Genomic DNA, 16,349 nt, shown 5'->3' on the forward strand with positions numbered 1-16,349 from the left:
AGGAGGCACAAGGAGACAGCTGGAGCGGTAGCTTACTGAAGCAGAAGGCGAGTTGACTAAACTACAACACAGGGAACAAGAACAGGAGCCGCGTAGCGAGGCGCTTTCACAAGCATAGTGCAGAGTAGGAGAGGTGTGGGACAGGCTGGATTGTTTCACTTGCTGCTGCTGGCCTGGCTCCAAAGCCGGTAGTGCCCTCCACCAATTATACTGACTCTTCGATCCCTAGACGGCACCATGGCTATCAAGAAAGAAGGGATTAATTCCCTGTTGCGCACTCACTTGGCCACGGTGTACAGGCAAGGTCCAGAGGCATACCAGATTGCAACCCTGTATTTCCTGATAAAGGTGCCTCTTCCAACCCTCACATGGGAGCAGATAGCAGAGCTAGAGGCCAAAATTCAACTTGATGAACTGAGGAAGGCGCTACAGGCCATGGCACGTTTTAAAGTCCCGGGCCCGATGGCTTGCCGGTGGAATTCTATCAGACCTACGCAGACATACTGCTCCCCCGGTTGCTGGCCACTCTGCAGGAAGCTAAAAGACTTGGGGTCTTACTGCAGTCTTTGAGAGAGGCGCAGATTGTCATGCTCCCAAAACAGGGCAGAGATGCAAGGGACCCGGGGGCCTACAGACCCTTATCAATTGAGAATAGATGTAGCAATTCTAGCTAAGGTACTAGCGACACATTTCAACAGGGTGGTAGCGCAGCTAGTACACGAAGACCAATCAGCCTTATACAGGGAAGAGGCACATACATGAACCTTCACCGCGTTTTGTATGTGATGCACTCGGTGGCAGGCAGTGAAATCAGGACAGCAGTAGTTGCCCTGGATATCGAAAAGGCGTTCAACACCTTGAGATGGGAATAACTGTGGGAGGTCTTAGGGAAAATGGGATTAGGACGAGAATACATAAATTGGGTCAAGCTTCTCTTTAACAGCCCAGCGGTTGGGTCTGCAACGATGGCCTAGCATCGGAAACCATACCCATCACAACGGGCACAAGACCGGACTGCTCTTTATCCCCGCTCCTCTTTGCCGTGGCAGTGGAGCCGTTGATGATCTGGCTCAGGCGTGACATGACAGATGGGGTATCAAGGTGGACGGACACACACATGTTGTCTCCCTCTATGCAGATGATGCACTTTTGTATGTCCAGCAGCTGTAGGTGGCAATACCAGCCCTCCTAGAAGTGTTAATCGCTTTGGGGACTGTATCAGGCCTGCACATAAACTGCCAAAAATCGGTCATATTCCCACTGGCCGAGCTGGCAGCGGGAAACAGCACGGACTTCCTGACCGGGAACTCACTTGGAAGTTGGACTGTTTTCGCTACCTGGGCATACAGGTGGCACACACGCCAGAAGCCCATTATGCCCTGAACATGGGGGCGGTAATCGCGGGACTGAAGGAATCGATTTGGTTCTGGACCAGGCTCCCCCTTTCAGTCATCTGCCGTGTGGCCATGGCCCGGATGGTCATACTCCCTAATGCTTATACGCCATGTAGAACTCTTTTTGCAAGATCCCGGCATCCACATTAGTTACCCTGAATACTCTCCTAGTTTTGTTACTCTGGGCCAGGGGACAAAATGGGGTAAACCTAGAATTGCTGAAGCTGGACACGAGATGGGGGGCTGCGACTCCAGGACTTCAGACTCTGTTATTACGAGGGGCTGCTACAGTATACTGCGTGGTGGTGTACAGATGGGCGCAACTCTGAAAAGGGACTGCTGGGTGACCTAAGCAATGGTGCGAATCTACCAAAATTGCTCATGATGCTCTTCAGGGCACAGAGGGACTGCCGCACATAGTCAGACTAGTAACAGAAGCATGGGAGCAGGAGGTTACACTGGTTATCCACAGGGCCCCATGTGCCACTGCACTCCCGCTTCAGTGGTTGCAGGGATTCCTCCAAATTCAATTGGTTATGGATATCACCAAATAGTATGAGGGGGGACCTATTCGTGAATGGGACCTTCCTAACCCTTGAGGAGGCAGGGAAGTGGTTTCAAGTGCCAGCAGGACAGTTTTAACAAGACTCCAAAATAGCACGCACAGTTTGTGAGATCTGGCCCTCCTGGCTGGATGAGCCGGAAGAGTCTCACACTTATTGCTACTATTGGATCCGGGGTCCACTAGAGGACTGATCTTGCGGATATACAAAGCCCTGAAAGAAGACCGCCCTGTCATGGTCTCCCCAATCAAAGACAGATGGGAGGAAGGCCTACCTTCCTCCCTCACCGACGGTGAGTGGAGGAGAGCATTTGCACAAGTATGTGAAGTGTGTCCAGCAACACGGGGTTCAAACGTACCCAGTTCTATTACTTGCATCGTACTTACTTAACGCCACAAAGACTGGCATGTTTCAACAGCAATCGCTGTTCCACATGCCCCTGCTGCAAGACTGACCTTGCCACATTCATGCACAAGACAAGGACATGTGCCAGACTGCATTCACACTGGCAGTAAATGATACAGGGACTCCGGGTGGCCACGGGTGTACACATCGAAGAGTTGATGAAACTATGCCTCCTGGGGGTACTCCTGATGCCAAAAAAGGGGGCGCGCATGCAACCCAAGTTTGCCCTCCTGGGCCTAGTCCTGGACAAGCGCCACATCACAATACACTGGGCACACAGACAACCCCCCAATCTCAGCAGATGGAAGGCGGATGTTGGGGCATGGGGAGTAGCTGATAAATGTCACCTGCGAGGAGTGCGCAAGGATGAGAATTCAGAGCGAGACCTGGATGAATGGGGATACATGTTTGAGAGAATGAACATGCTTGAGAACCGAGGCAATAACACAGTTCATGATTTTTTTCAATTTTATTTAAGTAAAGAATTGCTGCGCAGGAATATCAAAAGGGAGCAAGCCTCATGTAACACTTGTGAATGACCTAAAATTTGGGTATTCAACCAATGTCAGAAATCATAAGATGGGCCTGGACCGTAATAGCTGTGTATTGAAGCAATAAAAATAAGTTAAAAAAAATAAAATGTGCACTAATTTGGTGTGCTCTCATTTTCAAACCAGCCCTGCTTTGCAGGATGACTTTAAAATAAAACTATGCCCAAATTTAACTTTGAAACTAAAAGGACTTCCAAAGTCTAAAACAGCCTTTTTATTACATATAAGGTATGCCCTAGGTGCCCGAGCGTAGGTTGCCATGTTAAAAAGGCAGGGGCACTATACAAGATATTTTATTTGCCCTGGTGAGGGAAAAACTGTTGCTAACTCCATGGGCTAGCATTGGAAGGCTTTGTAAAATGTTAATAAAGCCTAACATGTGACATGTGTGAGAAGGATCAATAATTCAAAGTATCAAAATAATAGTTACAATAAAACCAACAACTTTCCAAATTAGTTTTAGTATAAATATTGCTGGACAGTAGTTTCAGAACGTGCTTTCCTGCAGTTACCAAAAGCAGCCTTGTAGCACCCTCTTCTGATGGACAGCCTTTGATAGGCTGAGCCAAGTCGCTTCTGGTTAGGTGTGAATTGGCCTGCGCTGAAACAAAGAGACCATCTGCTCGGGGGAGATCTGCTGCTGCAGAAGCCAGGACTGGAAGGGGCTGGGTAGAAAACTGGTCTTCAAAGGAGAAGAAATCCAGATAGTACAGGAACCAGGCCCACCCTACTTCCTGCACCCCCAACCAGGTGGAAGCCCCTAGAATTGAATTAGGAGGGGGGTGTAGGAAAATTTGCCACATCTGTGGTTTGGGTTAGAGAGACCTGAACTCCTATGAGAGATATTCTCCATTATGATTTTGAGTGAAAAGTGCATTCTGGGTCACAAATATGTCTAACATCTAAGGAAGTGGTCATCACCGAGAGTAGCAACTTGAACCACATTAGTTGTGGGTGTCCCCCACTTGCCAGCCCATAATCTGGAATAAGTATGGGAGAGCTGCACAGCACCTCAGATTTCTGCCTGAAGACATCAGAAGAAGAATGATTGCCCTGCACAAAGAGAGTACTGTACTCTCATGGGGTAAACCTGCTGCTCACTCTAGTGCTTCACAAAGGAGGCCATTGCCTTACTTCCATGATTAGGTAGCAGACTCCCTGGTCAGCAATAGGACCAAAAGAGCTGAAATAAGTCACCTGTATCAACTCCATCAAGGACAAGCCCAGCTGACCTGCTCACCTGGACCTTACTGGATTTGGCATGGTGCACTGTAGGAACCGAAGCCCTAAATCTCCAGGAGGCAACTCAGAGCTTCTGAACCCTTGGCTGGTGTTGTGGACCCTCAAAAGCCCTCAAGAGACCTTCCAGGAAGAAGAACCAGAAGTTTGAGAACTTTTTGTCAATGTTTTGGAAACAACTGCATGAGTTCACTGACCTCGATGACGAGAGTCAAGCCAGCGATGGCAAACCCTGACTCTGCATGACTTATAGGTTTGCCTTGATGAAATCTCCAGAGCTCTTCGATGTTGACGATAAAGAGCAGGACCTCTGACCTCCTGGCCAGAGTCCCACTCTCCGCCCCAGCAACTATGTTGTGCAATCGCCTGCCTCTGCCCCCAACACCTGCTCCTCTTGATAGGTGTTCGAGGCCCACCTGCTCTCCGCCTGCGTATCGCTTCCTGCTTGCCCCTGCATTTGTGCTCATTGTGCTTTGACAAGTGTTACCCTTGTAAGTTGCCTTATTTTACTCCTGCTCATTGTGTCTTTTGTAAACGTTGCCCATTGCCATTGTCATCTGCCATATTTCTCCACAGTTTGCCTTATCTGTCTCCTGTTTTGCTCTTGTGCCTTATTGTAACTGCTTGCTGTTTTGGGGTTGTATTTTTTTTGCCGCTGACCCCCCATGGCCCCTTCCCCTGCCCTATTTAATGGCGGCCACTGCGGGCCTCGCAGCGGATGCGGGCAGTGGGCAAGCCTGTCTGCGCCCGTCCGCGACCATTGCCAGAAACCCTGGATCTCCAACCACCCACTGCTATGACTTAGCCACCCACCTAGCACTCAACCCCGGGAGCACCAACAACTGCCAGAGATCCAAGCCGAGCACCACCCACAGACAGTTCTCCCGCCGTCACTGTGTCCTGATCTTCAACAACATCAGCACCCATACGGCCACCACCCTAGCACCGAAAGCCAGCACCTCCGAAACCCTAAGTTGCATCCTACTCAACCTTTGCTCCCTGCAAAGACATACCGTTGAGATCTGGGAATTCCTCGACACCCTCTCACCAGATGTCGCCTTCTTCACAGAAACCTGGACCAACTCTTCCGCCACACCGACACTGCCATCCCAGACGGATACAAGTTCCAGAGAAAAGAGCGCCCCAACTGCCCGGGAGGAGGACTCGCCATCACACAAGTGCTCCAACCGACTCTCCACCTCCACCACGAACAACTCCCTCTCCACCACTGAACACCTTCATTTTCAGATCCAGACCACCCCCAGAACCACCTTTCGTGGCACCCTCACCTACGGACCCCCTGGACCCTGCACAACTTTCTCAACAACCATCGCCGATCTGACAGCACCACACACCATTGCCTCCATGGACTGCATACTCATCAGAGACCTGAACATCCACCTCGACAACCCCAGCGACCCCAACTCCTCCACCCTCCTGGACACCCTCGCCAACATCGGTCTGAAACAGCTCTTCACCATTCCCACACACAAGGCAGGACACACTCTCGACCCCAACAACACACCACACAACCCCCATGGACAGACCACCACTGCGTACACTTCCACGTCAACAAGCCTACGCTGCCTAAACCTGCACTGCGCCCCCCACAAAGGAACTGAAGCAAGGTCACTGAGGAACAACCCAAGTCCACTCTCAACCGTGGCGCCCCCACCACAATGACCGACGCCAACCTTGCAGCCAAACAACTCCACAGATGGATCTCCAACTGTGCAGATGAGCTTGCACCCCTGCACAGCACTGACAGACAGCAACCCAGAAAGACCACCTGGTTTACCACCGACCTCCAAGAATCCAGACGCACCTGCAGACACCTTGAGAAGAACTGAAGAAACAGCAAAACGCCACAAGACCGTACCACCTACAAAAAATCCATGACTGAATACCACCAACATATAAGATCCACCAAAATGACCTTAATCCGAAACAAGATCCTCGCCAAGGCCAGCAACTCCAAAGAACTCTTCAGCGTCATCCAGGAATTCACTAAACCCCCCAACGAAACCTCAGACATCGCCCCTCCTATTACATCTATGTCAAGCTTGGATCCTACTTCCTCCTGAAAGTCAAGGGCCTCTACGACCACTTCAACGACTAGAAATCGGACGCGGAAACCACCTCCCAGAAATGCCAGCCAGCTCACCATCTCCTTCTGGACCACAGTCACCACTGAAAACACCACCTCGACCAATGAAAGGCATCCTCTCGGGGGCCCCCACAGACCCCAACCCGCTGCACATCTACCACAGAGCCAGTACCAGAACTACGACACACCATCAACACCACCCTCACGAGCTGCACCTTTCCCCGATGACTGGAAACACGCAGTAGTCAGACCCCTGCTCAAGAAGCCCTAAGCAGACCTCACGGACCTCAAGAACTACCAACCCATCTCCCTCCTTCCCTTGGTGGCCAAAGTCACCGAAAAGATTGTCAATGCCCAGCTAACAAAATTCATTTAAGAAAACGCCATCCTCGACCCCTTCCAATCTGATTTTTGCAGCAACCACAGCACCGAGACCGCTCTACTCGCCACCACACACGTCATCTGCACCCTCCTTGACCAAGGACACACCAATGCTCTAATCCTACTCGACCTCTCCACAGCTTTCAATACCGTCTCCCACCTCACACTCAATGCCAGACTCCATGACGTCGGAATACAGGGAACAGCCCTCAACTGGATCCGCTCCTTCCTCACCGGAAGAACCCAAAGGATCAGACTACAACCCTTCCTCTCCGAACCCACGGAAATCAACTGCGGAGTACCCCAAGGATCATCACTCAGCCCCACGCTCTTCAATGTCTACATGGCCCCCCTCGCCACCATCAACAGGCAGCACAGACTCAGCATAGTATCCTATGCTGATGACACCCAGCTCATCCTCTCCCTCACCACCAGACGCAACTTCCAGGAAGGAATAAAGAACGTCGCAAGCCTGGATGAGCAGCAGCTGTCTGAAGCTCAACTCGGAGAAGACAGAAGTTCTCATCCTCGGACCCTCTCCCTGTGCATGTGACAAAACCTGGTGGCCCTCCCACCCGCACAGATCATGCCCAGAACCTCGGCATCGTACCCGACTCTTACCTCTCCATGACCAGACAGGTCACGCCGTCACCTCAAGCCGCTTCAACACCCTCCGGAAGACCTTCAAGTGGATCCCACACGTATCCCGGAAGACTGTCATCCACGTACTCATAACCAGCAGACTGGACTACGAAAACGCCCTGTAACCCAGGATCAACAAATCCCTGCTCCACAAACTCCAGACCGTCCATAACACCGCAGCCAGACTCGTCCTCGGAATACCACAACATGAACACATCACCCAGCACCTGCGCAACCTCCAATGGCTCCCCATCGAGAAGAGAATCACGTTCAAGTTACTCACCCATGCCTACAAATGCCTCTACAACACCGGACCCCAATACCTCAACATGAGGATCCCCTTCCACGTACCCAAGAGAAACCTCCGATCTGCCAACCTCGCCTTTGCTGAAACCCTGCGCATCGGCAGAGCCAGACCAGGGGGAAGAACTTTCTCCAACATAGCGGCCAAGACCTGGAACATCTTCTGGAAGACGATCAGGACCTGGATCTTCAACTGAACGGAATTCCCCCCCCCCCAGCGCCTTGAGATCCTCCCAGGTGAGTAGCGTGCTTATAATTTATAATCCCCCTGATTGATTGATTAAGGCCTCCAGGATTCACATAGGTTTAGTGCGGCAGCAGCCCACCATCAAAATGAAAGCCGAATTGCCAAAGACAACCATTCGTCGTTGAGAGAAAAAGAACCACAAAATGTACAAAGCGCGAAGATAAAAACTTGACCAGCCCCAACCACCTATGTAACCAACCCGTGCTCCATCACGGTCAGCCTGAAACTTTGATTTGATCCCGGCCAGTGTGACCAGATAGCCGCGGTTGATGCTTTTCACTTTTAGGGACATCTTTTACCTTTGATCTTAAAAATTCATATCTCTGGTTCCCATACATTGGATATTTGTTGTTTTAATGTAATTTTAAAGATTAAAAAGAATCTATTTTGGATGTTGAATTTTTATTGTGTGTTGTGTTTTACTAATTTACTGTTTTGGTGATATTGAATGATTTACACACCTGTCTCCTACATTAAGCCGCACTGCTCGTCAGTCAAGCTACCAAGGATTAAGCAAGGATCAATTGAATGAGACTTGACTGGACCTTATTTGTGATTGTGGTGTTATAGGCACTTACCTGCACCTACTGATAAACCACCATTCAACATGAAACAATTGTCCTTGCTGTGCAGTAGTTTTCACACCTCTTGCACACCTGACTGAGGCCAAGTTAAGGTGAAAAGTGGCAGGAGAGTAAACTGAGGCTAAGTGCAGCAGCTTCAGGCAGGGTCAAGGTAATTTTTATAAAAGTTACATTTACAATAGATTTAATACAAATACGACTTTACTGCTAGATTGGACTTTTATTAAATATAATAATAAGTCTTTGAATGGAGTCTATCTGGTACAGGCTACAAGGTATGAATTAAATTGTGTAATCCATACAGACTTTTTTTATGTGCCAGTTACAGCCCAACCAGTGACAATATTGATTTTGACCTAGCCACTGGGGGAACATGTCATCTCCAAAGTAAAACATTTTCCACTCTTAAAAATTATGTACTCTATTACGTGGGCAGCAAGATGTGAGTAGGGGTGACATATTTAATAATTAAAATCAGGTTTTCCTACCTGTCAAAAGAGTGATTTGGACGGGCTTCTGAAGCAGGGTTCAAACTGCTGCTTTCAGCCTCCACTGGGTGAGGATGAAGCCATGTCTTCCATGCAACTGTAGTGTCCAGCACAATGAGTGCTGCAGTCCACAGGTGATTTTTCATTTTCCCTGACAGGGATGTATTTCTGCACCAATACCATATACTATGGGCTTCTAGGAAAGTTAATTGCACCAATCAGATTTAAGTCAATTTCAACATGCTTAAATAGGGAGCAAAGGCACTCTACTCCAGTTTAGCGGGGAGAACCCACACAGAGCCTTAAACATAAACAAGGTGACAATGGTATGGCAGTCGTACATCTCTACTATTTGGAGAATTAGTAAAACAATGTTGCTCAAAACACTACAACACACCTGTTACCAAGATGTGTATATCTGGACCGAAGAAAATCTTTGCCAAGACGCATACAGAGAGAGATAGTAGAGGAACATCTTAAAGTTGGCGTGCTGTGCAACCAAACTGCTCTCTTTGGAAATGACAATGTCCAAAGAGAGCCAACTTTAAGACAATATTTCAAGGAGACTTAGATAAGGACTATAGATTTACTTGGGAGGGTACCATCGTAGAGCATCTAACAGGACAAACAGGATTCTTGGCTTGATATTTAGTTGATACTTTAATAGGCTTATAGGTATCAATCAATCAATCAAAACATTTATATGGTGCGCTAATCACCCGTGAGGGTCTCAAGGCGCTGGGTGGGGGGGAGAAGAAGCTACTGATCGAACAGCCAGGTCTTAAGAAGTCTCCTGAAGGTCAGCATGTCCTGGGTCTGTTGCAGGTGGATGGGGAGGTTGTTCCATGTCTTGGCGGTGAGGTGGGAGAATGATCTGCCCCCAGTGGTCGTTGGGCGAGGGCGAGGTCAGCGGAGCAAAGCTGGCGGTTCGGGGGTGTAGAAGGTGAGTCATTTGTTGAGGTTTGCTGGTCCGGCATCGTGGAGTGCTTTGTGAGCGTGGGTGAGGAGCTTGAAGGTGATACTCTTGTTGACCGGGAGCCAGTGTAGGTCTCTCAGGTGAGTGGTGATGTGGCGAGGGATTCCGAGGATGAGGCGTGCGGATGCGGTTTGTATGCGTTGGAGTCTTTTCTGGAGTTTGGCCGTGGTTCCGGCGTAGAGGGCGTTGCCGTAGTCCAGCCTGCTGCTGACGAGGGCTTGGGTGACCATCCTTCTGGTTTCGGTGGGGATCCATCGGTAGATCTTGCGGAGCATGCGGAGTGTAATGCAGGAGGAGGAGACAGTATTGACTTGCTGGGTCATGGGGAGTGTTGAGTCCAGGATGAAACCCAGGTTGCCTGCATGGTTGAAGGGTGACAGGGCAGCTCCCAAGGTGGCCGCCACCAGTAATCGTCCCTGGTGGATGGGGTGGAGCAGAGGATGAGGACTTCCGTCTTGTCAGAGTTCAGTTACAGATGGCTGGTCTTCATCCACTCTGCGATGGCCTTCATTACCTCGTGGAGGCTGGATTTGGTGGTGGCCAGGTCCTTGGTGAGGGAAAGGTACAGCTGGATGTCGTCGGCGATGATGTTGAGGTAGTGCGCTCGGACAATGTTGGCGAGTGGTGCCATGTAGATGTTGAAAAGGGTCGGGCTGAGAGAAGATCCTTGGGGTAGGCCGCATGTGATCGTGGTGGCTCCGGATCTGAATGGGGGAGACTAACTCTCTGGGTTCTGCCGGTTCTGCCGGTGAGGAAGGTGGTGATCCAGTTCAGGGTTCTGTCGTTGATCCCTGCATCATGGAGGCGTGTGCGTAGGGTGTGGTGACAGACAGTGTCAAAGGCAGCCAAGAGGTCCAGGAGGATGAGGGCCGTGGTTTCGCCATTGTCAGCAGGGTCCTGATTTTGTTGGAAGCCAGATTGGGAGGAGTCCAGGATGTTGTTCCCCTCCAGGAAGTGGGTTAGTTGTCTGTTGGCGGTCTTCTCAATGAATTTCGCCGGGAACTGGAGTAGGGAGATGGGTCGAAATTTCTTGAGGTCCTTTGGGTCTACCTCAGGCTTTTTGACAAGGGCGTTGATATCTGTGTGTTTCCAGCTCTCTGGAAAGGTGGCTGTAGATGATCTTTCGGAGTTGGGGTGCGATGATGGAGCTTGCTTTGTGGAACATGTGGTGGGGGCAGGGGTCGGAAAGAGAGCCGGAGTGGATGGCGTTCATGATTTTGATGGTGTCTTCGTTTATTGACGTGGTTCCAGGAGAGCAGGAGGTTGGTGTGTTTGGTGGGTGTTGAGTCGGGGGTGTCGGCGTCTGTCGTCGGTGTCTGGGTGTTGAAGCTGTCATGAATGACTGCGATCTTGCAGTGGAAGAAGGTGGCCAGGGAGTCGCAGAGTTCTTGTGACGGCGGGAAGTCATTCGTGCTGGAGCTGAGAGAGGCAAGTTCTTTCACGATGCTAAAGAGCTCTTTGCTGTTGTATGCGTTGTCGATGCGTTCCTTGAAGGAGGTCCTTTTGACAGATTGGATCAGTTGGTGGTGCTTGCATCTGGCGTTCTTGAGGGCTGCGTGGTTGTCTGGTGTCTGCTCTTGGCGCCACTGCTTCTCGATTGTTTGGAAATCTGGAGGTTGGCATTGAACCAGATGGCTCTCGTGTTGGTGCGCCTGTTAGAGGGTTTCCTGATCGGGCCAGGGTGTTTTTCGAAGGAGAAGTGGATGCAGTGGTGGTCGGTCCAGTGGAGTTTGGTGGTGTGGCCAAAGGTGATGTGGTTGCTGGCGGAGAAGATGGGGTTAAGCATGTGTCCGGCGAAGTGGGTGGGTGTTGTGGCGAGGTGTTTGAGTTCGAAGTTGGCTAGGTTGTCGATCAGGGTTATGGAGTTGCTGTCATTGGAGTTCTTGAGGTGGAAGTTCAGGTCTCATGAGGAGGATGTAGTCTGTGGAGGTGAGGGCGTGCGTGCTGATGAGGTCTGCGATGGAGTCAGTGAACTGTGGCTGGAGTCCCGGGGGTCTGTAGACAAGGGTTCCTCTGAGGGTGGTGATGTGATTGACCTGGATCTGGAAGTGTAGGTGTTCGGCCATGCTGGAGGAGTCTTCGATGTTGGTTGAAAATCTGATGGTGTTCCTGTGGACGATGACGATTCCGCCTCCAGGTTTGTTGTTTCGGTCCCTGCGGGTGATCTTGTAGCCTTCCGGGATGGCTATGGCTGTGTTGGGCGCTGAGGAGGCGTTCATCCAGGTCTCTGTCAGGAAGGCGACATCCAGGGAGGATGAATTGAGAAGGTCCCAGTGTTCAACGGCATGCTTCTGGACTGAGCAGGTGTTGAGTAGTATGCATCTGAGACTGTTGTGGCCTGCTTTGGTGGAATGGGCAGGACGTGCCGGTGTTCGCTGGCTGAAGAAGCTGCAGTTTCGGCACATGAAGGGTCCGTGGGTGAGCTTCGGGGTGGCCTGGAAGCAGGTAGAGGGTCGGCCGCTGTTGAGTGCGTGGAGGGTGTTGGAGTCGTAGTGGCATCGGGTGTCGTGGCGCTCACGGGGCCCAGAGGGTCAGGCACTGAGCGCGGTCCAGGCGCAGATGGGCTTGCCTTAGGTGAGCCTTTGGTGCGCCAGCGGCGTGCCCGCTGAGCGTGTCGCCATATAAGTAGGGGAGTGGGGAGGGGCGTGCGACTGGGAGGCAGGAGCGGGTGGGATTCAGCGGGAAAATAACGCAGGAACAGCGTTATGGGCTGAGGGGGAACAAGGTGAGAAAAAACAGCCAAGCAGCAAAATGAGTGGGAGCAGGGAGGAGATTCGAACCCTGCCTTGGATGGGACCAAAGCCGAGTGCAGACAGGCGGAGCGAGAGCTGATCTCTGACTGAGGTCAGGGGTCTCAGGTATGTGCATATTACATATACGAATTCGCTCTAGATAATGATTGCACTTGTACTTAGCCTTGAAGAAGTACCCAGGCAGGGACAATACACTTGTCAGCTGAAATCATCTATCGATCTACACTGCCAACATACTTACAATTCTGTTTGTACCGTCGCAAACATAATGTGGACAAAGCTTGTGTGCAGAAAACAATCACCAAGTAATGGAATATTTTCTAATACAATATTTGGAATTTTTGTCATATATTTGAGGATCTACCTTAGCTCAGATAGGGCAAAACTTGGGTAGACACCACACAAAAGAAGGTAGGTTCCTATAGGGAGGCTTCAAGGAAGCACATAATGTATTTGATGTGTGGACTCAAGGATGAGCAGTGAAAAAGCGCACGTGTCTCACTGCTGCTCAGCCATCAGCTTTGTTACATCCCACTTCAGTAATACAGTGGCAAAAATATGAAATATGCATCCATCCCACGAAAGAAGAGTATCACACAGAAACAGAACATCAAATACGAGTCCTTTGACTACCATTTGATATTAAGGGGCCCATTAAGATGGCGGGCGGACTTTGCCCGCCCGCTGTTGGTGAAAGGGACCACCCGCCGTAAGGGCGGGGGTCCCGTGGGCAGCATTAGGATGCACCCGCCACAGTGGCGAGTGCATCCTGCATTCCTACCATTGTGGCGGGCGGTGCACTCAGCACCGCCCGCCACAATGGCAGGAAGGCATGTTGTGCACTTCCATGCACAGCATGCAAGGCACCGCGCGGTGCCTGCCATGCTGTGCATGGAACTGCTGGGTGGTACCATAGGTACCCCCTCATGTGCACCCCTCACTCCCCGGAGTCCCAGGGGGCCCACAACAGGCCCCTGCAGGGAGTCTCCGCATGCCTTTCCGTGGCGGCATTGCCACCACGGAAAGGCATTGTTTAAAGCCAATGCTAATATGGATGGTGGTGTCTATTAGACACCGCCACCATATAATCCATTTTCCGCCCGGTCAGGCGACCAGGGCGGAAAAGCGGCAGACGGTCTTTCTGTCCGCCGTGGACCCCCCAGCCATACTAATAAGGCGGCGGTCATTCCGAAGCAGATGGCGGGCGGATTGCCCCCGCCAGGCCAGCGGTGACAACAGCTGGTCTGGCAGGGGCAATCCACTCGCCATCCTAATGGGCCCTTAAGTCTTCAAGTGTCCCGTCTAAAGCATTAAGTCATGATATACATTGTGGTGTAAGTAGAAAGCCTCTGAAAAGGAATGATCAAGCAAATTCTTCTGTTCGATTTATTATAGCCATGTCTTCTTTTTTAGGTCATTTTTGCCAGAAAAAACTTCACTTGTCTAAGAGTTCCCCTCATTTACACTTTTTTGTCTTTTTATTAAATTAACTTTATTAAGTTTTGGGCAACGGTATACAATCAATACAACCCAGGAGTAGTAGTTGATGACAGATGGTCACTATCTGCAGCTCAGTTATTGTGATTGTGGAGGTAAACAGAAAACTTAAGTGCAATACAAGTAAGGCACCCCTAATTTTTACTTGTGAAATTTTACATATGTTTTCCATGGATATGAAATGTTGGAATATTTATATTTCCTGATAAGTCTTTAAAAAACTTACTTCCTTTGGGTTCCTTCCTCTTTCAGATCTTGATGCAACTGATTTGAAATGTCTTCAATTTTTTCTGTAGGTATAACAAAGAATTAGTGCATTTCCATAATGTAAGGGCAGACTAAGATATTCTAGAAAACAAAAGTATATGCTTAATTAAATCATATTTTAAAACTTTAAAAAAACAGCATGTTCTCATTCAAACTGTATTCACTATTTGACTATCCCTATTAGTTCCGATTTTCGAAAGCCAGTTAGGTTTCCCACGTCATGCAAGTCACCACAATCCAAAAATGATGTTTCCCCTGTGACTTTCCCCTGCATCGTTTCTACTTTAAGCTTACTTTCCAGTTCAATCTCACTATGAGTAAGGGTTCTGGAAAAGTGAGTGATGGGTTTCTAGCATATATTAGATTCTTGAAATCCGCACTCGTCTAGTCTTATTTGGCCGCAGTGAGATGCAGGTTTGTTCTGAGGTGAATATATCCATACCACCAATTGTGCATCCTAATAATATTTTGGAGGCCGATGCCTATGTCATACACCCCTTTGTATAGCTTGGCCAGTGACACAGCAGGTGTTTTTCTAGCCATAATAGGACTCTCAATAGCCTCATTACTTGCTGGAAAAAATATCTTAATAATGAGAAGGGAGTGTTCTGTAGGAAATGCAGTCAATATGGCAATATCATCATTTTATGCACTGCTGCCCCACCTATTAGGGACAGAGGAAGACCTCTCCAATGTGCCACACTAGCCTTGAAGCAATACGGGGTTGCCTGTTGTGACCTTCTTTACTCTGGTGATATATGTATCCCTAGCTATTTAAAGCCCTCTCTATTGATTGTATGCAGGCCATAGAAAAGTCAAACCTGTTGGTGCTGCCAAAGCTTGTTTGCCTAGCAGCAGGATGCGAGGTAAAGTATACAAAAGCATATAAATAATTTATACTTCAGACAAGAAAAAAGAGTTCCTTACTTTTGAGTAGCATAATTTTTTCAGATGATTTTTTCTGCGCTTACTCAGACTGCAACTGGGCAGTTTTCATACAGACTGATTTCAGATGTAAAATAGTCCTGCATTCCAATGGAGGCACACCGGAATGGCCAATAGAAAAGTGGTTAGAAAATAATACTACTGTGACCTGATGCACAATGAGATTGACAATATCTCAAGCCAATGGCTGAATTTCCCAGAAAAAAAGAAACTAATGGCTGAAGGAGGCAATTTCTGAAGTATAGGATGAATGTTGAACGTGTATGATGTAATCACGATACACGTGAACATATTTATATATGTAGCATGTTCAGTTTCTGAAGACACTGGTGTCATTAATATGTCCATTTCAAAGACCTCAGTTGCTCCTAGGAATTAGTTGCATGGTATAAAATAACAAGCATTTACAATGCAATAGGTCTCGCATTTACGCGAGTTTAAGCTATTGGCATTGTAAATGACAATGCGTTTTATTTATGTTTTAAAAACCAAAACATAAATAAAAGGCATTGTTATTTACAATGCCAGTAGCTCAAACTCGTGTAAATGCGAGACCTATTGCATTGGAACTTACAAATGCTTGTTACTATCTGTTCTCAGGATATTGCACTGCTGCAATAAGTGTATTAACCACATCAGTGACTAAACACACTGTAATTTTAACGACTGTTGCTGAGGGTCGAGGACTCTGCTGGACACCTTCTTTTTGCTTTACAACTTGCGGAACCCGCTTCGCGGGTCCCGCTGCGCACCTGAGTCACTGGGAAGCCTGATTGTGCTGCGTGTGTTGGACCAGGGCTGCGAGCGTGCGGGGCAGGACTTCCAAGACCAGAAGCCTCTGCGCATCGCTCCTCTCGTCACCTGGCCGCTCTCCCTGTCCACCACGCCCCGTCTGCAATCCTTTAAAGGCTCGTGAGGAGAAATCAATGTGGGACACACTGTAATTTTACCGACTGTTGCTGAGGGTCGAGGACTCTGCTGGACACCTTCTTTTTGCTTTACAACTT

General features: G+C 49.2%; 1 protein-coding gene across 1 annotated transcript in view; it reads right to left on the reverse strand.

The window, feature by feature from the left end:
• The window catches only part of MYO5C (myosin VC), a 1,267,761-nt gene that overhangs the window by 278,626 nt on the left and 972,786 nt on the right, over nucleotides 1-16,349 (reverse strand). Inside the window, exon 31 of the mRNA XM_078684841.1 lies at nucleotides 14,357-14,420. Coding sequence (XP_078540967.1) covers nucleotides 14,357-14,420 — 64 coding nt within the window. The remainder of the gene's footprint in view (nucleotides 1-14,356; nucleotides 14,421-16,349) is intronic.

Source organism: Lissotriton helveticus, chromosome 3_2, assembly GCF_964261635.1.
Source record: "Lissotriton helveticus chromosome 3_2, aLisHel1.1, whole genome shotgun sequence".
Lineage (NCBI taxonomy): Eukaryota > Metazoa > Chordata > Amphibia > Caudata > Salamandridae > Lissotriton > Lissotriton helveticus.